This window comes from Ahaetulla prasina, chromosome 4, assembly GCF_028640845.1.
Source record: "Ahaetulla prasina isolate Xishuangbanna chromosome 4, ASM2864084v1, whole genome shotgun sequence".
Lineage (NCBI taxonomy): Eukaryota > Metazoa > Chordata > Lepidosauria > Squamata > Colubridae > Ahaetulla > Ahaetulla prasina.
The window spans coordinates 96,654,671-96,680,809 of NC_080542.1; the positions used below are offsets into that span (position 1 = coordinate 96,654,671).

At 41.7% G+C, this 26,139-nt stretch overlaps 2 protein-coding genes across 7 annotated transcripts in view; one reads left to right on the forward strand and one right to left on the reverse strand.

Annotated features, from left to right (window-relative positions):
• The window catches only part of THRB (thyroid hormone receptor beta), a 254,122-nt gene that overhangs the window by 140,448 nt on the left and 87,535 nt on the right, over positions 1 to 26,139 (forward strand). For 2 of the 6 annotated variants that reach the window (XM_058179785.1, XM_058179787.1), the window contains exon 3: positions 13,442 to 13,536. The exons of the other annotated variants lie outside the window; for them this stretch is intronic. The gene's annotated coding sequence lies outside the window, so the exon portion shown is untranslated. The remainder of the gene's footprint in view (positions 1 to 13,441; positions 13,537 to 26,139) is intronic. 6 annotated transcript variants of the gene reach the window in all.
• LOC131196680 (uncharacterized protein K02A2.6-like) lies at positions 21,959 to 23,792 on the reverse strand. Its single transcript, XM_058179783.1, has one exon. The coding sequence runs from the start codon at positions 23,624 to 23,626 to the stop codon at positions 22,004 to 22,006; it is 1,623 nt and encodes a 540-aa protein (XP_058035766.1). The 5' UTR covers positions 23,627 to 23,792; the 3' UTR covers positions 21,959 to 22,003.

A 26,139-nucleotide genomic window follows, 5' to 3' on the forward strand; every position in this document is an offset into this window, starting at 1 on the left:
AATCTGAGGCAATACCATCGACGGATCTCAGGTCTCATCAGGACATAAATAAAATAGTGGTCGCTTTGGAATTTTCGGCTGACGCCTCACTTAACGCGGCCAGATTCTTGGCAAAAGCCATAGGATCCGCTGTTTCATCTCACCGGCTCCTCTGGCTAAGGCGCTGGCAAGCCGACACCAGAAGCAAATGGTGCCTGGCATCCTCCCCTTCTCAGGGGTCAACCTCTTTGGTGCTTCCCTTGATCCCATTGTGGTGGAGACCAAAGATAAGAGGAAGATACTTCCATTGTTATCTAGGAGAGAGATCTTCACCAACAGACTTATTTTTGCCCTCAGCCATTTCGTGCAGCAGACTCAGGAGGGTTTTCCTCTCGATCACAATGTTACTTCTCACCCAGAGGGTCCCAATCTCGAGACGGGCGGGCAGGTTAGGCCGGGTTCTTGATTCTCCAACAGGAAACCCTTTCGAGGTGGGAGGGGTGGAGCTTTCAGACGCTCCAAGTGATCCTCTGTTGGGTTTCCCCATTGGTGCTCGCCTGACGCATTTTTCCGCTCAATGGGAAAACTCAACTTCCGACAAATGGGTCAAGAACTCCATAAAGTACGGCCTCTCTCTGGAATTTCGCTCCTCCCCCCCCCCCGGAGACTTTCGTGTGCTGCTCAGTTTCACATAATCCCATCATCAGGTCTCTAGTTTCTGAGGCCATTTGTCATCTAGTAGCTATAACGGCTATTCAACCAGTGCCCTCGAATCAATGAAGTCACGGGTTTTACTCATGCCTATTTGTTGTGAGCAAATCTTCGGGGGGGCTGGAGGGCTATTTTTGATTTTAAGTCCCTCAATTGGCATATCATTTACCACAAATTCAAAATGCATTCACTCCACACTATTTTGGAAGATATCCGCCCAGGTGACCTCCTCTCATCTATTGACTTGACAGAGGCCTACCTCCACATCCCCATCCTTCCCACCCACCGTAAATTCCTTCGTTTTTGTTATCATGGACAACACTATCAGTACAAACAGTGTACTGATAGTACTACGCCAAACAGTGTAGGCTGGCGACCCCCAGGGGGAGAGCCTTCTCTGTGGGGGCACCTACCCTCTGGAATGAGCTTCCCCCAGGACTTCGACAACTTCCTGACCTCCGGACCTTTCGCCGCGAGCTTAAAACATATCTATTCTTCCGAGCAGGACTGGCTTAATAGGGTTTTTAAACATGGATTTTATTGGGGTTTATTTTATATTTTGTATTGTATTTTAAATTTAGGCTTTTGGAATAAGTTTTTTAAATAGTGTTTTTATTGAAATGTATTGTATTATTTTATCTGCCTGTTCACCGCCCTGAGTCCTTCGGGAGAAGGGCGGTATAAAAATTAAATTATTATTATTATTATTATTATTATTATTATTATTATTATTATTAATAGTAGTAGTAGTAGTAGTAGTAGTAGTAGTAGTAGTAGTAGTAGTAGTACAGGGCCTTGCCCTTCGGGCTGTCTTTGGCCTCTGCGGCATTTACCAAGATTTTGTTGGTACTGCTGGCCCACATTCGAACTACTCCAATTAGGCTTCAGGCCTATCTTGATAATATCTTAATCATGTCATCTTCGTTACCATCAGCGGAATGGGACGTGTCCACCACTATCCAGATCTTACAATATCATGGATTTTCTATCAACTGGGACAAAAGTCACCTTACTCCATCTTCTCATATTGTACACCTGGGGGCGGTGATTGATACAGGGCAATCCATGGTTTTTCTTTCGGAAGAAAGACGTGCCAGCCTCTCCAACTTAGCAGCTCATTGGCAGTGGGTGGGACCTATCCCCTTACTACAGTTATCACAACTATTGGGAAAAATGGTGTCCGCCTATGACATTGTACCCTGGTCTCGTCTCCACAGCAGTCCTCTGCAGTGGTTTCTATTACCACATCAGCAGAACCGCATCAGCTCCTCCTCCAGGAAAGTTGTCCTTCCCACGGAGGTTCACACGTCATTGGATTGGTGGACTTCCCCGGCCATCTCCCAGGGGACCTATTTCAGGGAACCCTCTCTGCTGACCATCACCACGGATGCCAGCCTCTTCAGCTGGGGAGCTCACATGGGGTCACATCTGGCACAGGGTCAATGGTCGGACCACGAAGCTCAACACAGCATCAATTTTCTGGAGCTGCGAGCCACTTTCTTGACTCTCCAGGCATTCTCATCGGTCAAGACATCTTGATTCTAACAGACAACATCACAGCGAAGGCCCACGTAAATCGAATGGGCGGAACGCATTCTCTCTCCCTCCTTCAGGAGGTCCTCCATCTCAGCCTTTGGGTGGAGTCCCACCTCAGATCAGTGAAGGCCAATCATATTTCGGGAGTAACCAATATGACTGCGGATTGCCTCAGTCAAGAGACTATCGATCAAGTGGAATAGACCCTGGCCCCATCCCTGTTCAACGACCTGTCATTCTGGTTTGGCTGGCCTCTGGTAGACCTGTTTTCTTCAGCCTCCAATCACCAACTTCCGAGGTACTTCACATGATTTCCGTCCCATGGCTTGGAAGTGGTGGATGCTCTACGCAGCAGTTGGCCTCAAGGGAAACTCTACGCCTACTCTACACCTTTCCCCCTCTCCCCCTGATTCCCAGGGTAATTCACAAGCTCCTGGAAGAGAAAGCCGAATTGCTTCTCGCTGCTCCTTATTGGCCTAGGAGGCCTTGGTTTGCGAATCTCCTTGCCCTATCAGTGCAAGATCTATGGTGGATACCAGATGGCAGAGTGTTCCTTCGTCAGGGGCCCATACAACACCCAGACCCTCAGTGGCTTTGCCTAACAGTTTGGAGGTTGAGCGGCTTCAAGGCCAGACTAGCCCCAAACACCCTGAGGCGACAACTTGCGACCATATCTTCAATACTTACCTGCGGGTCCTCTCATTCCCTCTCCAGGGAACCTCTCCTACGGGATTTCCTCTGTGGAGCCACCTGAGACCTCCGGTGGTCAATCGGTTTCCTTCGTGGAGTTTACACAAGGTTCTGTCCGCCTTAACCCAGGGACCATTCGAGCTGTTGAAGGAAGCTTTGCTCCGATTCCTCTCTTTCAAAGTTTCCTTCCTGATAGCCATTACGTCGGCCCATAGAGTATCCGAACTTTCAGCACTTTCTATTCGTCGAGATCTGTGTGTCTTTCATAGGGACAGGGTGGTCCTACGCTTGGACCCGACTTTCCTTACCAAAGTTAAGGTTTTCCATCGAACTCAAGAACTCATACTACTGAACTTTTGCCCGAATCCTCAGCGACCACAAGAATTCGTTTGGCACACCCTAGACGTCCGCCATGCCTTAAAGATTTACATATGCCATACAGAATCAATTCGAAAGACCGAGGCCCTCTTCGTATCTTTCCAGTCTTCATCTATGGGGACGAAGGTTACCAAATCTGTTCTGTCCAGATGGATCAGAGCTACAATAGTCACGGCCTATGAAGGACAGGCTCTTCCGGTCCCTTGACGTATCACAGCACACTCCAGTAGGAGCACCTCTACATCAGTTGCTTGGGCCACTCAGGCATCTCTCGAGGAGATTTGTAGAACTGCAGCCTGGTACAACCCGACGGCTTTCATCCATCATTACTGGCTAGACGCATATGCGTCCTCGGACTCTGCCTTCAGAAGACAAGTCCTTCAGGCGGTACACGAGGATTCGGAATAGTTTCATCGGCCTTCTCCCACCCATGAGGACATCTAGCTTTGCTATGTCCCAGACCTGACCACCATTTCCCCCGACATTGAGAATGGGCGTTGGCTTACCTGATACGCCCCTTCTAGGACAGGGGAAAATGGCGGTCAGCCCCACACTTATACAAACGGTTGACTGGGGAGGGTCCGTCGGGGTCGGAGAGCACTAATTCTTTCTTGTTTCAGCACGACCCATCAGTCTGCATCCATGTCCTCGCCGAAAAGCTGGAGAAGGCTACAGGAGGCGGGGCTTTGTGAAATTTCTGCAGACTCAGTCCTATGGCAAACCAGAGGATTTTCCCAGACCTGACCGCCGTTTCCCTCTCTCCTAGAAGAGGCATATCAGGTAAGCCAACGCCCATTTTAATTCTTTTAAAATAATCTCCCTTGGTTTATTTCATCAGTCATTATTGTTTTTGTTGTTATCTCCTTCTTGTCATCTTGTTTTATTCGTTGGTTTTTCTGTTCTGTTTTTTCATCTACTCTTTCAATTGGCTCCTCCTCTTCCTAGGTGTTTGGTCACTTCTTGTTCTTTGTATCATGTTTTCCAGCTCTCCATATATGCTCTGCATTTTATTCATAATCTCCTTGTATCCTTAATACTTTGAATTTCCAAATTTTCTTCCCAAATTCCACTCATTTCTTGCTGATGGAGCCTCTCATTTGTTTTATTTTGTCCCTCTTTTGTCCAATAATCCAAAACCATATATTCAAACCTAAAGTCACTTCTCAAAAATTTCAATATTCATAAATCTTTATGCCCCAAAACTGATCACCCTTTAATCCCAATTTTTTTCCCCAGAACCTTCGTAAGTCCCTTTATAAATTCAGTCTTATGTTGTAGCCTTCGGCGGTCACTTTAATACTAATGTCTTTTTTATTCTCACGTTTAGATCTCCAATAGCCAAGTATTTCCAGGATTTTGGGAATGTGTTATGCCTTTCTTTTGTCAGAAAGGTGGCCCTCTTAAATCAAATTTCAATGTTAACCAGTTTTATCCAATTTTAATGGTAACAATCCAAAATATAAAGATGATGTTAGTTTTTTAAGTAAATAGTTCCAGCATTTTGAAATGCCTATCCAAAACAATGCCTGTCCAATTTAGAAATCCAATTTTCTGTATTTTTAAAGGTTTTTCCTCTCTCCCTTTGATTCTTTTTCCTTCAATTTTGAAATTCTTCTCAAAATATTTAATCACTGCTTTCAAAAATAGCAGTGAGCTGTATTGGAAGCGAAAATCAAGGAAATGCTTACTACAACTGCTGGCGTGAAACCTATAAGAAGAACATAACAAGCTACTTTTTAAATGGAATGAATAAGAACTGTTTATGATTTTTTTTCTTTTTACCTTTTTCTCTATCACAGTGTTTAAGAAGAAAAGTTTATTGATTTTTTTTTCTTTTTGGTAGATTATACAGTTTAAAAATGGCTCTTAAGCAAACAGAATTAACTACTATTAAAATCTTGGAAATTTCTTCAGTTCAAATACGGAAATTAAAAGAACATATCAAGGAAGGTTTAAGGAATTTTTTTTCAGGAACTTTTGGAGGTTCATCTTTTCTTAATAAGTTTTTAAACAAGAGATTTTTACACCAATATATTAAAGATTGGAAATCCTTTATTGTTAGATGTTAATCTGATTGGTGAGCAGATGGTGGAAAATGTGTAAGATAGAAGACAAGGGGAGAGAGAATGCTTAAGATATGATTGTGATGGTATTTTTTTTATTTTTATATATATATATATAGGGTTTAATTTTTATAACTGATCTATTTTGGGTATAAGTTATAAGTTATTATTTGATATATGTGAGGTATAAAGGAATGGGAAGATGGAATATTGTTTAATTTTGGAGGATAGATAGAAAAATTTATGAATTTGGATTAAATATTATATTTGAGAGATTGTTTATGGATGTAATGTTGTTATTTGGTCAAACAGAATTTAATTATTATAATTGATATATTTTGGATATAAGTTATAAGTATAATTTTAATAATGTTATTTGACATATGTAAGGTAAATTGAAGAAATATTAATATTAGCAATGCTATTTGATGTATGTAAGTGATATCAAAGATATGAGAAGATAGAATATTGTTTATTTTTGGAGATTGGGTAGTAAAATCTAAGAATTTAAGTTGGAAATATGAATTATATTTGGGAGACTGTTTAAGGGAGAAAGGTATATTATAGAAAAATTTCTGATGAATACTGGAAGATGGAACGCTGCCTTGGTCTTGATCGATGAAGATTGGATATTAAAAACTATATATTTTATTGATAAACTGGAAATATCAATTTAATTGGAAGATTCTGAAGACTTCAGGAGTGGAATGGACTGATATATAATGGACTGGAAGAAGAATGTACTTTTTTGTTTCTGGAAGGGGAGTTAAGGTTTTAGAGAGAGGAGTGACTATGGATTATGATTTATGTTGTATTTTAATTTATGATTGTTAATTTTATACCCTGTACTTTGTTCTGGGAAGTCTCGGGGGGCGGGAGGGGGGGAGTGAGGGGAAGGGAGGGGGAGGGGGGAGATGAAGGATCAATGTACAGGAATGATTGAAGATATGTAATTAAAAAATAGAAATAATTTGAAATGAAATCGGGGCTGCTCAGCTGCCATTTCAGAAGGGAATGGAAAGGGAGAGAGGAGTAGAGAGAGTGAAGGAAGAAAGTAGGTAGGAAAGAGAGAGGTAGAAGAGGGGGAAAGGAGAGGAAGAAGAAAAGGAAAAGAGAGAGGGTTAGAAAGGGTGGAAGAAGAGAAGAGTGGGGATACGTTGGTTCCGTCCCAGGCGACTTATGGACCCGGAGAGGTTCCTGATGGAGCTTGGGCCGTTCCCTGGTGACCTGGCCCACGACTTGGCCGAGGAGCTTGTTGCGGCCTGGGAACAGGCCGCGGTGGGCGCTTTGGATCGAGTCGTGCCTTTGCGGCTTCTGACCCGGCGTAGGTCTCAACCAGCTCCTTGGTTTTCCGAGGAGCTGAGGGAGATGAAGCGCCGGAGAAGACACCTAGAGAGCGCATGGAGCTCCAGCCGTTCCGAAGCTGACCGAACACTAGTTAAGTCTTTTACTCAGACCTATCTGGTGGCATTGAGGGAGGCCAAGCGGGCCTATGTCTCTACCCTCATTGCGTCAGCAGAGAACCACCCAGCCTCCCTGTTTAGGGTGACTCGCTCCCTCCTTCATCAGGAGGGTGGCGATGATCCCTTACAGGGTTGTGCTGAGGATTTCAGCAGTATCTGTTTGACAAAATCGCTCAGCTTCGGGACGGTTTGGACCAAAATTGGGTAGTTCCGGGCGAGGAGACGGAGGCTAGTCTTGTTGAGACCATCTGGGAGGAGTTTGATCCTGTGGCTCCCGAGGACATGGACAGGTTGCTGGGGTGGCTGAATGCCACCACATGTTTATTGGACCCGTGTCCCTCCTGGCTGGTGCTGGCCACCCGGGAGGTTACACGAGGCTGGCTCCAGGGGATTGTCAACGCTTCTTTGAGGGAGGGTGTTGTTCCCACCGCCTTGAAAGAGGCAGTGGTGAGGCCCCTCCTCAAGAAGCCTTCCCTGGACCCAGCTGTTTTGGGCAACTACCGTCCAGTCTCCAACCTTCGCTTCGTGGCGAAGGTTGTTGAGAGTGTGGTGGCACATCAGTTACCCCAGTACCTGGATGAATCTGTCTATCTACACCCGTTCCAGTCCGGCTTCCGACCCGGGTACAGCACGGAGACAGCTTTGGTAACGTTGGTGGATGACCTCTGGAGGGCCCGGGATAGGGGTTATTCCTCTGCCCTGGTTCTCCTAGATCTCTCAGCGGCTTTTGATACCATCGACCATGGTATCCTGCTGCGACGGTTGGAGGGATTGGGAGTGGGAGGCACCGTGTTTCGGTGGTTCTCATCCTATCTCTCCGACCGATCGCAGACGGTGTTGGCAGGGGGGCAGAGATCGACCTCGAGGCGCCTCCTTTGTGGGGTGTCACAGGGGCCGGTTCTCTCGCCTCTCCTGTTCAACATCTACATGAAGCCGCTGGGTGAGGTCATCAGTGGTTTTGGGGTGAGTTACCAACTGTACGCGGATGACACCCAGCTGTACATTTCCACCCCTGACCATCCCAATGAAGCTGTCGAAGTGCTGTCTCGGTGTTTGGAGGCCGTACGGGTCTGGATGGGGAGAAACAGGCTCAAACTCAACCCCTCCAAGACTGAGTGGCTGTGGATGCCGGCATCCCGGTACAGTCAGCTGCAACCGCGGCTGACTGTTGGGAGCGAGTCATTGGCCCCGATGGAGAGGGTGCGCAATCTGGGTGTTCTCCTGGATGGACGGTTGTCTTTTGAAGAACACTTGGCGACCATCTCCAGGAGAGCTTTTTACCAGGTTCGCCTGGTCCGCCAGTTGCGCCCGTTTCTAGACCGCGATGCCTTATGCATGGTCACTCACGCCCTCGTCACTTCTTGCCTGGGCTACTGCAATGCTCTCTACATGGGGCTTCCCTTGAGGTGCACCCGGAGACTACAGTTGGTTCAGAATGCAGCCGCGCGGGTGATAGAGGGAGCCACTCGTGGCTCCCATATAACACCGATCCTGCTCAGGCTGCACTGGCTACCTGTGGTTTTCCGAGTTTACTTCAAGGTGTTGGTTACCACCTTTAAAGCGCTTCATGGCATAGGACCGGGATATCTTTGGGACCGCCTTCTGTTACCACATGCCTCCCACCGGCCGGTACGCTCCCATAGAGAGGGTCTTCTCAGGGTGCCGTCAGCCAAACAGTGTAGGCTGGCGATCCCCAGGGGGAGAGCCTTCTCTGTGGGTGCACCTACCCTCTGGAACGAGCTTCCCCCAGGACTTCGACAACTTCCTGACCTCCGGACCTTTCGCCGCAAGCTGAAGACATATCTATTCTTTCGAGCAGGACTGGCTTAAATAGGGTTTTTAAATATGGATTTTATTGGGGTTTATTTTTTTTATATTTTGTATGGTATTTTAAATTTAGGCTATTTTGAATAAGTTTTTTAAAATGTGTTTTATTGTAATATATTGTATTATTTTATTTGCCTGTTCACCGCCCTGAGTCCTTCAGGAGAAGGGCGGTATAAAAATTAAATTATTATTATTATTATTATTATTATTATTATTATTATTATTAAGGAGGAGAGGAAGTAGAAAAGCGAAGGAGAGGAAGGATGAATAAAATAGAAGAAGGTAGAGAAGGGAGGAGGAAAGGTTGTGTTAACGAAGGAAGTAGTAACTGGGCAGGTCCGAATAAGTAACAAATGAAAGTTAATGACTAATGTTGAATAAGAGACTGTACATTGAATAGGTTGTTGGAAAATGGAAATAAAACTTTTTTATTAAAAAAAAAATAGCAGTGAGCCTCTCTTGTCCTGGATATTTTTTTGGGGTTAAGTTTTAAATAAAAAGGATTCTTCTCACCCGGTTCCAGACACTGTTCACCAACACCACCCCAGTACAGTTTTTAGGTGTTTCTTAACTGTCCCAGCTTTGTGGCAGCAATCTTTAGGCTGCCTCTTCTCCTTGTCATGGCATAGAGGGAAAAAAGCCCGGAATTCAGCAGGAGAGGTCATCTCTCCCATGACCTCTCATGGCACCCGTCCTTAGTTTCGCTGCCCTACAAGGAGGCTTTTGCTCCTACTGGAGGCCACAAACAGGAAGAACTCAGCAGAGGGAATGCAGAAACCCATTTCCTGTGTCTGATATTGCCACAACATCAACCGGAAGGCGAATTAAAGAGTTTTCATCATTTCTTCTGACTGCTAGTTTGTGTTCAAGGATGCATACTTACAATCTTTTGCCTGTCTGTCCTATGTAGTGGCTGTTACAGTTTTAAATTGAATGTTGTAGATAACTCCTATTTTTTTTGGGGGGGTGGGGGGTTACTGGGTCTTTTGGTTTAAATATATTTTGAAGGGCTTTAGTTGGTGATGTGCTATGTGTGCTATGTGTGATGCCATGTACTTATAAGAGTTTGTTGGTTGTTTCTGAGGTATTTTTTGATGAATGGCAGTGTTATATTTTTCATAGTTTGTATTGGCTATGCTGTAGTGGGTTGAGTGGTCAGGTGTTTTTTGATGAATGGCAATATCTTTGTAAAAATATATTGTATAATTGGTTTATTTTATTTTCCTGATGTTCAGAATTCTTGCAGTATGTTTGTGCTCATATAAATAATGTTTTTATGCAACTTGACTTGTAGGATATTGGATTGTTATTTTGGTAGTGGACCACTATGAATAATTTTATGATAGACTTGAGTTTCTTCCCCCCCCCCCCGCAAGGTTTATTGGGTTTTTATTTTTAAACATATATCAACATCAATACATGAACAGTGTGGCCTCTGGATACGGTTCATATTACATTAATCAAATTTATATAATCCTAATATTAATGTACTTGGTTATTTTAAAGTAGTTATTCAATATTGCAGTTGTTATTTCTATTAATATGAACCATATCCAGAGGCCACACTGTTCATGTATTGATCATATCAATGGTCTTGAACATACATAGTAATACTATCTTTTAACCACTCAACTTTCCATCTAATTATTACTTATTTTCAATTTATATAGAATTATATATACTAATATTTCCCCTAATTTTTATTTCTACCTATATTCTGGCTTCTAGTCAGGTCACTCTTACTAATCCTAATGTTAAAATACATATTTATGTTAACAATATATAACAATATAACAACAGAGTTGGAAGGGACCTTGGAGGCCTTCTAGTCCAACCCCTTGCCCAAGCAGGAAATATGTTAATACATAGTCTTTCATATAAAGGTGCATATTTTTATTTCTACCTCTATTTCTAGTTTTTAATCCATCATTATATTAGAAAAAAGAAGAAAGAAAGAAAAAAGAAAAAAAAGGGGGGGGACTAGCTCTATTCTATCCATCATCCCTTGCTTGTTTTAATACTTACATTCTTATTCGTTTTTTGGCTTTCTTCCCAAAGTCGTCTCTTGGATCTTTGTCTCTGTCAACATCTATATCTTCATTATTCCATCTAAATATTTATCCTATCTCTATCCTCCTAAGCTATCATATCTCCAGATATATCTCCATCATTACTCCTATCTCCCTTTCAAAAAACATCTTCCAGAATATCCAATTCCAATTCCATTTTTATATATCTAAAAAAGTTTTTCTCATTGTCTTGTTTTATTTGGTGATCTGTCTGTTTTATCTTTTCCTCTATTCTTTCTGTCCCTCCTTTCTTTCCTGGACTCTTTGATCTTCATTCATTGCCATCTGTATTATATTTTCTACTTTGTCACTTATGCCTTGAATTAAGTCTTTTATCTCTCTTTGGTCCTTTGTCATGGTATCCCTGATGCTTTGAAACATCCACGCCATTTCTCTTGAAATCTCACTCATTTCCCCCTGAAAAGGCATATTGTTTTAGTTTAATAAGTCCACTTTTAGTCAGGGCCACAAATAACATATTCAGTTCCAGTTTTGCTCATCAAAAAGTTCAATAATCATAGCTCTTTATATCTCAGAATTATTAATCAACTCCTTTTTAAATAGTCCAGACAGTTTCCACACAACAAAAGTAACTTTTGCTTTACTTGAAGGTCTTCCTTATCACAATAGTAAAATAATTCATTATAGGACAGTTATTATCACAAGTAGGGGTGTAGTATATTCCATTCACCAGTAGATGGCAATATCAACAGAGGTTTCAGTGCTGATAAATTAAAATCCAAAATTAATTCAGTGTCAGCCTCAGTCACATGGTCCAATCAAAATGCCGTCCGGTTGCCTGGTAATGTCTGTCTGTCTGTCTGTCTGTCTGTCTGTCTGTCTCTCTCTCTCTCTCTCTCTCTCTCTCTTTCACCAGGTTTAAGAATGTCCTTGGTTCCCAGGCAAAAGTATTTTGTTTTGGCTACAAAACATCAGCTAACTCTATTCCTCCCTCCCTATCCAGTGTGGCAACACTGACGTTTCAAAATGGCTTTGGTCAGTCGCTTTGTTAAGATCTGTGCTGCCAGTTGTTGGGAGGGGATGATGGAGTTAACTATTCCCAAGTGCTCTTATATGGGGTATTCAGGAGAGCGTATCTGCAAGGAAATTCTTCCCCCATGGCAAGTACCGAAGAGTGAAATTGAACCAGTTAAAGTACTGGGCTAGTACTTGCTTAGGGGATAGTTTCCTTGGAGTTTTTGAGGCCTCTAAATTCTTATGGACTGTACACACTTTGAAGGGGATTTTGCTGCCTTCTAGAAATTGCCTGCAGGTCATCAGCGCCCATCAAACAGCATAAGATGTTCCCATACTGCCCAATGTTAATTTCTGTCAGTCAGCTTTTGGGAAATGTAGGCCAGGGCTGGAGTGTTCCTTTGCATTCCTTTGGAGCAGGAAGGCACCCACTGCTACATCACTAGCATCAGCTTGTATTATAAAGGGCTCCTCTAGGCCCAGATGTTTAAGAGATGGGTCCTCCACAAAAACCATTTGAGCTTTTTGAAAGCTGCTTGACATTCCATAGTTCAGTTAAGCTGTTGGTTCAGTTTTCCTTTATCCCACTTCCATCCATTTTTAGTAGTTCGATGATGGGCAGGGTTATTTACACAAATGAAGGGATGAACTGCCAGTAGAAGTTGGCAAAGCTCAAGAAGCTCTGCAGTTGTCTGCAGTTCGGGGGGCTTCCCACTCTGGTATTGCTTTCACCTTTTCTGGGTCCATCTCCACTCCCTCACTGGATACCTGGTATCCCAAATAATCCAGGGTGGTTTTCTGGAAGTCACATTTGGATAGTTTGGCGTAAATCTTGGCTTCCAGTAGCTTCCTCAGCACTTCCTGCACTAACTTCACATGATCTTCCATTGTCTCAGAATAGATGAGAAATTAGTTAAACAATAGATTCCCTTTCTCCCCACCCTGGATATTCACATTGTCCAATTATAAGACTTCCTTTTGTTATGGGAACAGTCCATGTCTTCACCTGCAAAAGTGACCTTGGCGAGGTTCAGGCTCTCATAGTCTGTAGATGAAAGCTAAGCATTCCATTTCCTCCCCTCCCTCCTCCCTCTTGAAAGGCAAGATGAAAGCAATGGAAGCTCAGAAGAAGTAAAGTGTTCAATCTTGGCATTTGGGATTATTCAAATAACTATTTGCTTCTACGATTGTTAGCAAGTTAGAGCATTTGTGAGCAAGTCACAATTAGGCAGTGTAGGGTTTCAACTAGTGGCTAATACTAGCAGGCAGGAACTAATCTGTGGAATCCAAAGCTTCTTAGCAAGTCTGCTATTATAGTAGATCTAGAAGTGTTTATCTTGCAATTTAGCAATTCTCTGATCTGATCCATGGTTAAATGCTTATCTCTTCTGAAGTATATAGAGAAACCTCAAGCTAGCAAATGGGTAAAACATCTGTCAAAAACATATCATTGCTTCTGCTGTTGTAGCTTGGAGTAGATAATTACAGGTTTGCCAGAGTAGATCTTACCAAAGTAAATAGAGTGTTTCAGCGATATTTCTTTGACTCCTCCTCCTCTGCATTTTCAATAATCTTATTTGTTTTTATGGGACATTTTCAAAGCAGCCCAGAATTTTCCTGGCCTTCATTGCCAGAGGGCCCATTCAATGAAATTTTCTTGCTTTTTCTTGGGGCTAAGCATTTCTAACTGGAGATGGAGAAAAGGTAATCAATGATTATAAACTCAAATATTTTTTTCTTATTGTCCTAGTTTGCTTTCCAATGAATACCATCACATGAGTAGAAGGTGCCTAAGAAACAGCATATAAGAAAAGAAAAGAATGTATTAAGAGTTTAGTGCTCCAAGTAAGTCAGTATTTTTCTTTCTTGTTATAACAGTAGTATTTTAAAAAACAGTATTTATTTTTATTCTTTTCTTTGTGCTGCATGCAGGAAACAGAAAGGACTGCATGAAAGGAGTTAGGAAGAGCTATGGGTTCCCACTGAATACGGATTATTGGGGCAACTGCGGTTCTGTTTATCTTTAGTCGTTGTCGTCCCCCCTAAATTCTATTCTATTTTAATTTACAGGAAATATTGGATTCTTTTCTCACATGTTTATAGTTAAACAGTGTGAGGTAAGAATAAAAAGGCTAAGCAGTATTGTAGCTTTGATAGTTCTAGAATTTGGATTGTCTTCAGAGAAGAGGTCTTTATTTGATTTGTGTGTTTTTATCCTGCCTTTATTATTTAACTCAAGGCAATGAATACATTCAACATATCTTTTTGCTCCTAATTTCTCCCCAACAACCCTGTGAGTTGGATAAGGCTGAGAGGAGTGAATGACTCAAAATCATCTACTGGTTTACGTAGCTGGGTGACTTTGGGCCAATCTTTAGATGAAAGTGTGAGTTAGTTGTTTATTTATTTCATTATATGTTTAAACTTGAATGCACCTGCTTGTTCTGCTTTTTGAACAATGTGATCATCTCTTTTCTAGCCATAAACTTTTACCCCATTTTCATATGTATGTCTGACTGGAATGGGGGTTGAGTAAATGGCAGTTCATCCTGTTTTGCTCTATGATTCTGTGAAAAACTATGTACGGTATGTTTTTTAAAAACAAGTTTTTATTGATTTTTTAATTTGCCCCCCTACACACATACAGTACACTGTTTATGAACAGAGTATTGGCCATATCATATCTTATACAATTCAATATATTCAAATATATTTTACTTAGTTACAATTTTGCCAGAATATTCTTTTTTCATAATTTTTATTCATATCCTAATATTTCCTTGTTCATTTCACTAAGTCACATCTTCTTTCGCCCTCAAATTCTAAATTCTCCATTTTTATTAGTATTCATTCTCTTTCATTCTTTTTTTAACTGTTTCAATTTTTATCCTAATATATTCAAATATATTCGGGGGTGCCTTTCTTCCATTTCATCTTTTCCTTTTCACAGCAATCCTTTCTTCTCCTTCTCACTCCTCTTCCTCCCTTCTTTCATCCTACCTATTTTCTTCTCTCCTCTCCTACTCCTTCTCTACTTCCCCTTCCTTTCTCCCCTTCCTCCCTACTTCCTCCCTATCTAACCTTCTCTCCTATTCTTATTTCTACTACCTTTCCTCCTCTCCTCTTCCCTTTCTTCTTTTTCTCTCCCTCCTTCTCCCTTTCCTTTTTTTAAATATTATTTTTATTACAATTTTCTTTTTTCATAATAATTGTACATATTCAACAGAACTGTGACATTATTGTATATTTTGGATCTACCTTCCATATAATTTCTATATACATTATTATACATCTAATCATCAATAGCCTTATATATATTTTGTTTTCTATTTCTATTGATTGTCCATGTGTACCAATTTTCCCAGACCACATAGTATTCTGAATCTTCTTTTTCTTGTAATTCTATGGTAAGCCTATCCATTTCTGCGCAATTATATACTTTTTGGATAATCAGACTCTCTGGTGGTATGTTATTGAGTTTCCAGTATTGCGCAAACGCAATCCTTGCCACTGTTAGAATGTGCAAAACCAAATATCTTGTTTATTATCAAGTTTTGTCTTAAATATTCCCAAGAGACATGTTTCTGGGTTCAGTTCAATTTGGCATTTTGTTATACCCTGTAACCATCCCTGTATCTTAACCCAGTACTTTTTCGCTTCGGAGCACATCCACCAGACCTGAAAGAAGGTACCTTGATGTTGATTACATTTCCAGCACTTTGGACTTAGATTTAGATACATTTTGGCCAACCTAGCTGGCACTAGGTGCCAGCGGTAAAGCATTTTATATTGATTTTCTTTGTAAGCAATAGATTTGGTTAATTTTAAATTTTTATTTCAGATTATTTCCCAATTATCTAAATCTATATTGTGCCCTATATTCTTTGCCCATGCAATCATCGGTTCTTTCACCACCTCTTCCATTCTGTCAAACTCTAGTAGGTATTCGTATAATTTAGATATTAATTTTCCTTCCGGGCCTATCAATAATTTGTCTAGTTGATTTGGTTCCATATCAATTCCAAATTCTTCCATGTCTTTCTTATATCTGGAGTGCAATTGTAAATATGGCCACCAATCTATAACTATTCCCTGTTCCTTTAATGCCTGAATATTTTTGAGTTTTTCCTGTTTGTCTAATATTTCTGAATATTGGCAGCTTACTTATGTCTAGTGTCTTGGGGTGGATCTCGCCTCCATAGTGAATAACCAGCCAGGAATTTTCATGTAGTGTTTTTTCCTTATGTCTTGCCAATTCTGTACCAATGCACCTCTTATTCTATGTCTGTGAAAATATGAATGTGTCTTACTTCCTTTATCCCACATGAAGGCATGTCACCCCTTTTGTAAGTCATGGCCTTTCAATGCTATAATTCTTCTATTATTTAAATTGACTCATTCCCTTATCCAAACCAAAGATGCTGCCTTGTGGTAGAGTTCCCATGCTGGAAGTCCAAAGCCGCCCCTATCTCTACTATCTTGAAGAGAGGATAATTTATTTCTTACCTTCTTTTCTGCCCAAACAAATTTTGTGGTAATTTTATTAAGTTATCCAAAAAAAAAATATGTCTAATAATATGGGGACTGTCTGGAATAAGTATAGAAATTTAGATAGGACATTCATCTTAATAACTGCTATCCTACCTGAAAGCGATAGTTGTAACCTCCCCCATCTTTCCAAATTATTCTTTAATTTTTGAGCTAATACCATATAATTGTCCTTCTTAAGTGATGAACATATATATTGCCATTAGCCATATCCCTAAGTATTTGATTTTTTTTACAATTTGTAAACCCATTTCCTTTTCCAATTCTTCCTTCTATTTGGTTATTAAATTTTTAATTATCATTTTAGTTTTCCCTTTATTGATTTTAAGGCCAGACACTTCCCCATATTTTTCTATTTCTTGTATTAGGGTGGGACTAGATTCCAAAGGCTCTTCAATGATGAATACCATGTCATCCACAAGGGCCTGTACTTTGAATTCTTCTCCTTTAACTTTTGTTCCTTTTATTCCTCAATTTGCTCTTATGCTATTTAAGAAAACTTCTAAGGTTAAGATAAAAAGGACTGGACATCCTTGGCGTACCCCTATGGTTATTTGGAAGGAGTTAGTGGTATCTCCATTTATTATTACTTTTGCCTTTTGCATCGAGTAAATAGCCTCTATCATATTTTCGAATTTAGTTTCCATTTTCATATTTCTAATTTGCCTTATCATAAATTGCCAACTGAGGTTATCGAAGGCCTTTTGGGCATCCAGGAAAAAAAGGGCCATTTGTTTCCCTGGGTGCGCTTCGCAATATTCTAATATGTCTATTATTATCCTTACATTGTCCTTTATTTGTCTATTTGGTTAGAAATCATTTTGGTCGGAATATATAATCTCGTTCAACACTCTCCTCATCCTCTCTGCAATTATGTTCATAAATATTTTTACATATTTCTAATAGGACTAGTTCTATAATCTCATTCAATTTTTTATAGACCTCCCCTTGGAGACCATCCAGTCCTGGTGTCTTATTGTTTTTAAGTCTTAGGATTGCACCCCTCAATTCTTCTAGTGTTATTTCTTTATTTAACATTACTGTTTTCTCTTCTTCTAGTGGCATAAGCCCTTCTTCCAATAGGTAATTATCAATTTTATCCTTTGCTGTTTCCTTTTGTTTGTAAAGGTTCATATAATAATCTTGTACTATTCTCTTTTTCTCTTCTTCATTATTTTGTGGAATCCCCATCTCATCATATAGTTGTTGGATAATTCTTTCCTCTTTCTCCTTCTTCAGCTTGTAAGCCAACCACCATCCAGTTTTATTAGCAAATAAATTCTGTTTAGAAAATTTTAATTTTCTTCCAATTTCTGCTTCTTCTAGTAAATTTAATTTATGTCTAGCAAGAGTCAAAGTTTCTTTCATTAAATTATCTCCTGGTTTTGTTTGTAGTTGGTTCTCCCATTTTTCAATTTCTATCATTGGGTATTATGTTCCTTCCATTTTTCTTTATTTTTCTTTGCCATATAAGCTATTGTTATCCCCCTTAAATAAGCTTTCATCATATCCCATAAATTTGTTAGGGAAGTATGATTTTTTTCATTTTTAAAAAAAAATAATGCCAATCCCTTAGTTATTCTTTCTATGTATTCTGTCTCCTTTAAAATTTGGGGATTTAACATCTATCTATTACTTTTTTTCTTTGGCCTCTCCAAATTATCTCAAGGGGATTATGATCTGCCCAGGTATTTGGGAAAATTTCAATTTTTTCTATTTCGATGCCTAATTCCTTATTCATCCAGATCATGTCGATTCTGGACCAAGATGCATGGGGATTGGAGTAAAATGTAAATTTATTTTCTTTTGATTGCAGAATTCTCCACATGTCAATCAGATTTAATTCATCTATCATTCTAAAAAAAGGGTTTGGGTAATATGTTTCTGGTTTTCTTGTTTTTTTTTATTGCTAGTATAATCTTTTTTCATGTCGACTATCCCATTGTAATCAGCCACAATACATATATTCCTGTAGCCTGTCGCAATTATTTTTTCATGTAATTTTTTATAATATTCTCGCTGATTTTTATTAGGCGCATAAATTACTACTAACAAATTTGGTATATTTCCTTTTTTTTATTTCTATCAACAAAGTTTTTCCTTTTGGGTCTGCATAGAATTAATTGGCTATTATTCCTTCTTTGATGTAAACCACCACTCCTTTCTTCTTCTTTTTTGCCAGTGCTCTAATTTATTATACTCTAGATATTTTTCATCCTGCTTTCGGATGTGTACTTCTTGGACGTACACAATATCTGCTTTTTGCTTAATTAACTTTGTGAATATTTGTCTTCTTTTTGCCGTTGCGTTTAATCCACTCACATTTATTGATAATAATTTCAAATCTCTCATCTTATTCTCTACCAGCTGTGCGTTAATATCTACTAGACCTTGTAACTAACTGAGTTCTAGTCTTAATACTTCCTATTTCTTTCCCTTTCTTTTCTTCTTTACTTCTCTCTTCCTGGACTCCTCCTTTCACTTCCTGGCTTTGCTGTGAATCTTCTTCTTGACTTGCATTCTCCATCTTCTCTTTACTACTCTGATCTTCCTCCTTACTCATCAATTGGTTAAAAAGATCCCGTGCCAGCTCTAAACTGTCAATTTTCACCTTTTTGCCTTGCCAGGTGACAAGCATTCCTTCCAACAATATCCACCTAAATAGGATATTTTGTTTATTTAATTATGAAGCCAGAAAATGATGGTCCTTACGTTGTTCTCTGACCCTTCTCTGGATTTTAGTGTTATGATTTCCTTTTCTTTATATATCATTGGTTCTTCTCGTGTAATGTTGTAGACAATGTCCCGGATTTTCTTTCGGGCAAATCTAAAGTGAACCTCTCTGGGCAGTTTATGGCATCTAGCATAATTCGTTTGGATTTGGTACACCTCATCCAATTCATTAAGAATTTCTTGTTTATCTCTTTGAAGAGATTCTGCTATTATGTCTGCCATTATTTGCCTTATATCTTCATCTTTTTCCTCCCTCACATTTTGAAATCTTAAGTAGAAGGATGCCCGATCCATTTCCAACTGGACTATTGAATCTTCGAGATCTTTATTGATTGCCATCAATTTCTGATCTAGCAGATCTACTTTTTTCCCCCATTAGTTCTGTTTTAGCTTCTACTATGTTTATTTTTTCTTCGTTCTTCTGGATTGCTTCCTGTATTGAATTCATTTTATTGTCCAGTTTCTGGATATCCACTTTCAATTCTGCATGGTTGCTAAACATAGTTTCCTGCATTTTGATCATTGTTTCTTGGATCAACGTACCTTGCATCGTTTGCATGCTTGGAGTCGTATTAGTTTTTTCCATCTTTGATGACCCCTCCATCAGTTGTTGGTTTGATGGGGAGGCTGATGTTATTGTTGGATATGATGCTGTTTTTTCCCCTGTCTTTAAGGTCATTGCTGTGATGCTCGTCATCTCTTCCAATATTCTATAGATGTTATCCCACACTATCATTCAATTTATATTATCAGTTGTTGTTTATCCCCCCCTTTTACTTGCTTTGTCTTATTAAATATTAAGTTCAGTTCCACTGATAATATCTAGCCCTGTTGCAGATCAACTATAACAATAAAGCTAGCCGAATTATCAGAAAAAGGTAAAAAAGAGTATATGACTATACATATAATTCACAGTTAATAATCTTTATATGTTAAGCAAATCAATAAGTCAAAACTTTAAACTACTCAATTGGTTAATATATTTCTAGAATTAATTCTATTTATAGTTCTAAAAGTTTTCAGATTGATAAAATAATAAATAACTAAATATAGATACCAATATATTATTTTTCTTGCCCTACAAAGTTTGTAAATATTATTAATTTATAAATGCTTAGATTTCCACTACTATATATATATACAAACTAAATAGATATATTTAATCATTTTAGATCCTCTTAAATACTTTAGTCCAAAAATATGCCTTAGATATAGAGTTCCATGAATTGAACCTAAGAAAATGTGAATCCTTATATCTTGACCTAATTTTAGATCTCTTTATTTCTCCTGGGTCTTCAATGCCTTGATTGTAAAGTTATTGTCTTTCTCCTTCTTTAATTAATCCTAGATTAGTCTGGTCTCTCAGAGCCAAATTTCAAGAGTTCTGTTACAACAATAAAATCCTTCTCCGCTGTCACATTTGGGTATTCAAGCTTCTCTTGCAATCATGGCAGTCTGTTGTCCACTCTCCCCACTTTCTCCTCTTCCTCTCGCTCTGGGCTGTCAGCTCTCTCTTCTTGTTCACCTTTCCTCTTCTTCAGAAAGTCCCCCTGTCTTGCTGCAAAATCGCTCTTTAAACTGCTTAGTCCTTCCTTAGTCCTTCCTCTTCTTTATCACTTTAGTGGTTAGATATATTATGCTAAATCACAGCTCCTCCCGCACAGTCACCACCCGATCTCTCTGCTGGAGTTTTCTTCTAACCAAACAGGACTCACTTTTCCAAATGATCGTAAGCCTTGCAATTCTCGGAATACTCAATCTGCTCGAATGTCACAGTCTGTTATCAAAATCTTCACTTCTCTATACTTTCTGGCTCATTGCAGCCTTGGATCCGCCATAGCACGATGGCAGACACTTTCACTTTGGGTTGACAGGGGTGTCCTTCTCAGCAGCTAGTGATCGTCTTTAACTTTCACTGCCCTCCGAACTTCCCCTGTAGTCCGCAAAGCCTTCCAGGCTCTATGCGCCCCAAAGGGTCCCCAGAACGTGGAATATTCGGGGTTTAGGAACGGAGACACTTCTCTTTCCCCCGCACCGTTACAATGATACCATCGGAAGTCCCTCCTTCTCTTTTCTATCTCTCTCCTCCTTATCTCTCTCCATTGCTGTATTTATTTTCATTTCAATATTTCTGGTGTCCAGGCAACCCTGATTTTTTTTATTTATTAAGTATATTTCTCAAATCTCCCCTCATATATTTTAGTTATTAACATTGTCTTCATCTTATTCCATTTGTATCTTACAATCAATTAATACAACCTTCCACCTCTTATATTCTTAGAGTTTTTATTCACAATTCAATAATTATTATTCTCTTCCAATAATATACATCATTTACTAACATTTCAATTTTATTCCCTTTTACATCTTAACTTCAATCATTTTCACTTATGAACCATACTATCTTTCACATTTCATCTGCTGGACTATTTATTATTAATTTTTAAACAATGTACTACTTCTTTTTACCTTCTTTTCAATTTTATATCTTGACTTCAATTAATTTTTCCATTCTTTTATATATTTAAAATTTATTTCCTTATCATCAACTATAATTCTCTCTCATTCCATGCTTTTTCAAACACAAAAAGAAAAAGAAAACATATATCCCATTATATCTTCCACATTTCATCTACTCCTCCATTTTACATTAAATAATGTATTCCTTCTTTTTTACTCCTTTCATTCACTTCATTTCAACCTTTTTTACTACCCTTTTACAATAATCTATATATTTCTTCTAATTTCCATCATTCCTAAAAATTTCTTCAACTATTTTAATTTCTTTTTTCTATTCATTTTTCTCCTCCTTTTAACCATTTTCTTTCTGTTCTGTTTGCGAACAATACGAGGGTCCGAGGCTTGGCTTAAAAACTGCTTTATTAACAACTCTCAACAACTTCTCACTGGAGGCAATTACTGGAACGCCACGCTGGGCTCGGCAGCTGCTTAAGTGTAGCTAGCTAACAAGCTGCGGAACCAATCAACCAACCCCCTTTCCGGCTCTTTACGCTAGCCGTGCTTTAACCAATCAGCGACGGCTAGCAACAGGCATTCTCTCCTCGGGTCGCATTCCCGAGGACACAACACCCTTCACCCTCCGGATGGCACATGCATAATCTGCGAGATATGCCGGGCGCCGTCGGCTCCGCCCCGATTGTCTTAGTTCTTGAATCGGTGGCGCTGGAGTGGGAGGAGCCGGACTGCCATCCTGCTCCGAGGGCGGAGAGTGCACATCTGGATCGGGAAAAGGCCCTGGCGATGCTGCAGCAACGGGAACCGCAGGTAAGGCAGCCGGCGAGACCGCTTCGGGGGTTGAAGTACGTGGTGTGTCTGGCTGGGCCACCGGACCCCCGAAGCAATGGTCAGGTGTTAAAACAGCGATGCTTTGCTCAGGGCATGGATCAGCCGGCCCTGTGATTCTTCGGTGCAGCTGATTTATATGTCGGCGCCACTGGCGTCCATCTCCCAGTTGGACCCTATAAGAATAGGGTCCGGTTATTTGAATAATAGTGCCGGGCAGCCACCGGGTGTCAGCCCCGAAGTTTTCTGCGTAGACCAGGTCCCCCACCCTAAAATTCCTATAGTTGGAATCTGTGCATCTGGGTATATCTGGAGTAAAACTCGGATGCAAACGATCTAGAGTGGTTCGTAAGCGCCTACCCATCAACATCTCAGCCGGGCTACGATTAGTATCTGGGCATGGGGTTGAATGTTGTGCCAATAAGTATTGGCAGATCTTGTGATGCCAGTTGGAGGGGCCCAGGCGACTTAATGCTTCTTTAGCTGCCCTAACGGCCCTTTCCGCCCGGCCATTCCCCGCCGGGTGGAAAGGAGCCGTAGGGGCATGGCGGATACCCAGCCGTGCCATAAACTGCTGAAAATAGGCCGATGTAAATTGGGCCCCATTGTCAGTGACAATGACGTCGGGAAGTCCATGGGTGGCAAACAGGGTTTCCAGGACCCTGACGACGGCTCCAGCCGTGGGGGAAGGTGTCAATGCAATATCAACCCACTTCGAATAGGCATCGACTAGAATTAGAAAGGTTTGGCCCAAAAAAGGTCCAGCGAAGTCCACATGGACTCGCGCCCAAGGGTTTCTGGGATTCTCCCAGTTCCTGACGGGGGCAGCAGCTGGCGCTGATCTAGAGGCTTGGCACTGGGGGCAATTTGCCACCCAGGCCTTGATCTCCTGATCCATCCCCGGCCACCAAACGTAACTGCGCCCTAAGGCTTTCATTCTTACCATTCCTGGGTGGGCGTCATGCAAACAACTCAAGATACGCTTACGCAAGTTGGGGGGTACTACTACCCTATTCCCCCACAACAGGCACCCCTTAAGGACCGATAGTTCATGCTGCCGGCGGGAGTATGGAAGGAATTCAGAAGCTAGTAATCCCCGCAGCCAACCCCTTTTCACCCAATCGATGATTTTAGACAGAAATGGGTCCTTAGCAGACAAACTCTCGATATCAACAGCAGAAACAGGAACGTCCCAGTCCTCAACAAGAAGGACAGCGGACGTCGGGGCTGGGTCGGCCTCCGTTATAGGTAAAGGGCAGCGACTAAGCGCGGCCGCATGCCCTATAAATTTCCCGGGCTTATACAACAGTTGGTAAGAATAGGCGGCAAGGAATTCCACCCAGCGGGACATGCGTGGGGATAGAATTTGGGGGGTTTGGCGGTCGCCTGCCAGCAACCCCAACAATGGTTTATGGTCGGTTACAAGATAAAAAAACCGACCATAAAGGTAATCATGGAATCTTCTGATTCCAGCTACTGCGGCTAAGGCCTCCCGATCAAGTTGGCTATAGTTTCGTTCGGGAGGGGATAAGGTGCGTGAATAGAAAGTGATAGGAGCTTCGGAGCCATCAGGAAGAAGGTGGCTCAGAACGGCACCCACGCCGTGGGGAGGCATCACCGTTAATGACAGTGGCAGGCAGGGATCATACTGCACTAAGACAGCCGCCGGCGTAAGGGCATCTTTGACAGCCCGAAGCGAGGCGGCCGCAGCATGGTCCCATCGCCATGGGGCTTTGGAATCTAACAGCCTATGCAAGGGCTCGCTAACGTGGCCTTATGGGGCACAAAGATGGCATAAAATTAAGAAGTCCCAAAAGCTTGAAGCTCCGCCTTATTTGCAGGCGTCGGGGCATTCCTAATCGCCTCTACTTTGAGGCGAGGGTGGATTCCTGAAGAATCCACCACAAATCAAGAATTCTACCCATGGAACCCCAATACAGCACTTCTCTTTTTAACTTTAAGCCGCAGTCCGAAACCGGCTAAGGACGGCCCTCAAACGTTCGACGAGTTCTGACCTATCCCTAGCAGAGATCAGAACATCGTCGAAATAGGGTACAACCCCTGGAATACCGTGGAGCAATCACTCCATCAAGCCTTGGAATAGCCCGGGGGCTATACTGACCCCGAACTGCAGGCGGTTACACTTAAAGGCACCCCGGTGGGTGACAATCGCCTGGGCCATGGCGGTCGCTTCATCCACCGGGAGTTGCTGATACGCCTGGGCGAGATCTAATTTAGCAAATATTCTGCCTTGCCCCAATGAGTGAAGGAGATGTTGTACAACTGGGACCGGATAAGGATTATCCTGCAGGGCTCTATTTATGGTGCATTTGTAGTCGGCACAGATCCTAATGGATCCGTCCGGCTTTAATGGAATCACAATGGGGGTTTCCCAATTAGAATGGTCTATAGGTTCAAGGACTCCTTGAGAAATAAGTTTATCTAGCTCTTTGTCTACCCTGGGACGGAGCGCTAGGGGAACCCGTCGGGGCTTAAGGCGCCTGGGAGCTATCTGAGGGTCCAAATTAAAAGCGATAGGGCGACCAGTGTACTTGCCCAAACTACCGTCAAATACATCCCCAAACTCTGAAAATAGATTGTCTGGAGTATCTAGGACATTAGCATGGAGTCCGGACACTTCAAGATGTAAAGCAGCAAACCAGTCCAGCCCTAAGAGACTTGGGAGGTTATCCCTGACTACAATGAGAGGTAATTTCCCCGAAAAGGACCCATAGGCGACCCGAAAAACCCCACATCCCACAGTAGGAATTTGTCGGCCCTGATAGTCCCTTAAAGAGATCTGACAGGGCTGAAGGCAGCGTTTAGAGATGTGGGGCATCAACTTCTGCAGCGTCGGCCACGCGATAAGTGATCTAGAGGAGCCGGTGTCAATCTCCATTGAAATTGGTACATCTTCTAGAAGAACTCTGAAGAAGATCTTTTGGGCAGGAATACCGGAAGAGGTGTGGTTGACGTCAATCGTTGCAACATCGTAGCCCTTGAAGGCAGGTTGGCGTTCGTCACGGCGACTCGGCATTCGTCTTACATCGCGCCTCGGTTCAAACGGAGTCGAATATGTGGTTGGAGCTGGAAGTAGGGCCCGGCAGACTCTCAATAGGTGACCCATTCGGCCACACTGGCGACAAATCGCGGTTTTAAATCTGCAGCTCGAGCGGTTGTGGTTTCCCCCGCACCTGAGGCACATCTCTGGTTTTCCCCTCCCCTCGCGATTGCACTCATTTCTTCGTGCTGCATTGAGGCGGCGCACAGCTTCATCAGCAGGGAACGGCGTGTCCCCATCTGCATCTTCATGGTGGACTGATAGTGGCTTGACGGCAGCAGCCGCAGCGGCTCCAACATGGAACCGCTGAATCTCTGCTGACGACCGTTCCGACATTTCAGAAGCTCGCGCCTCCTCAATAGCCCCCTGGAGTGTCACTTCAGAGCGGGCCAGTAGGCGGCGCTGCAACCGCAGGTCCTTGATCCCTGTAACTAGTTGGTCTAGCAACATGTCTTCCAAATCGGTGAACTCGCACTGTAGTGCAGCATCGCGAAGGGACGCCATAAAATCATTGATAGACTCACCCTCGCCCTGAAACCGCTGTCTAAAAAGATGTCGTCTGGCCACACGGGAAGGTTTCGGGGAATAGCCACACTGGCCACACGGGAAGGTTTCGGGAATAGTGGGCCTGTAGTTTCTCCAATAGTATGTCCCAAGGAACGGACGACACTGCTTGTGGGGCGGTAAGAGCCCGAGCCGTCGCAAAGACGTGACAGCCACAAAAACTAAGGAAGTAACCACGCTTCCTAGCGCTCGAGATATCAGATAAATTGTTCGCCTGCAGGAAGCATTCGAAACGTTCT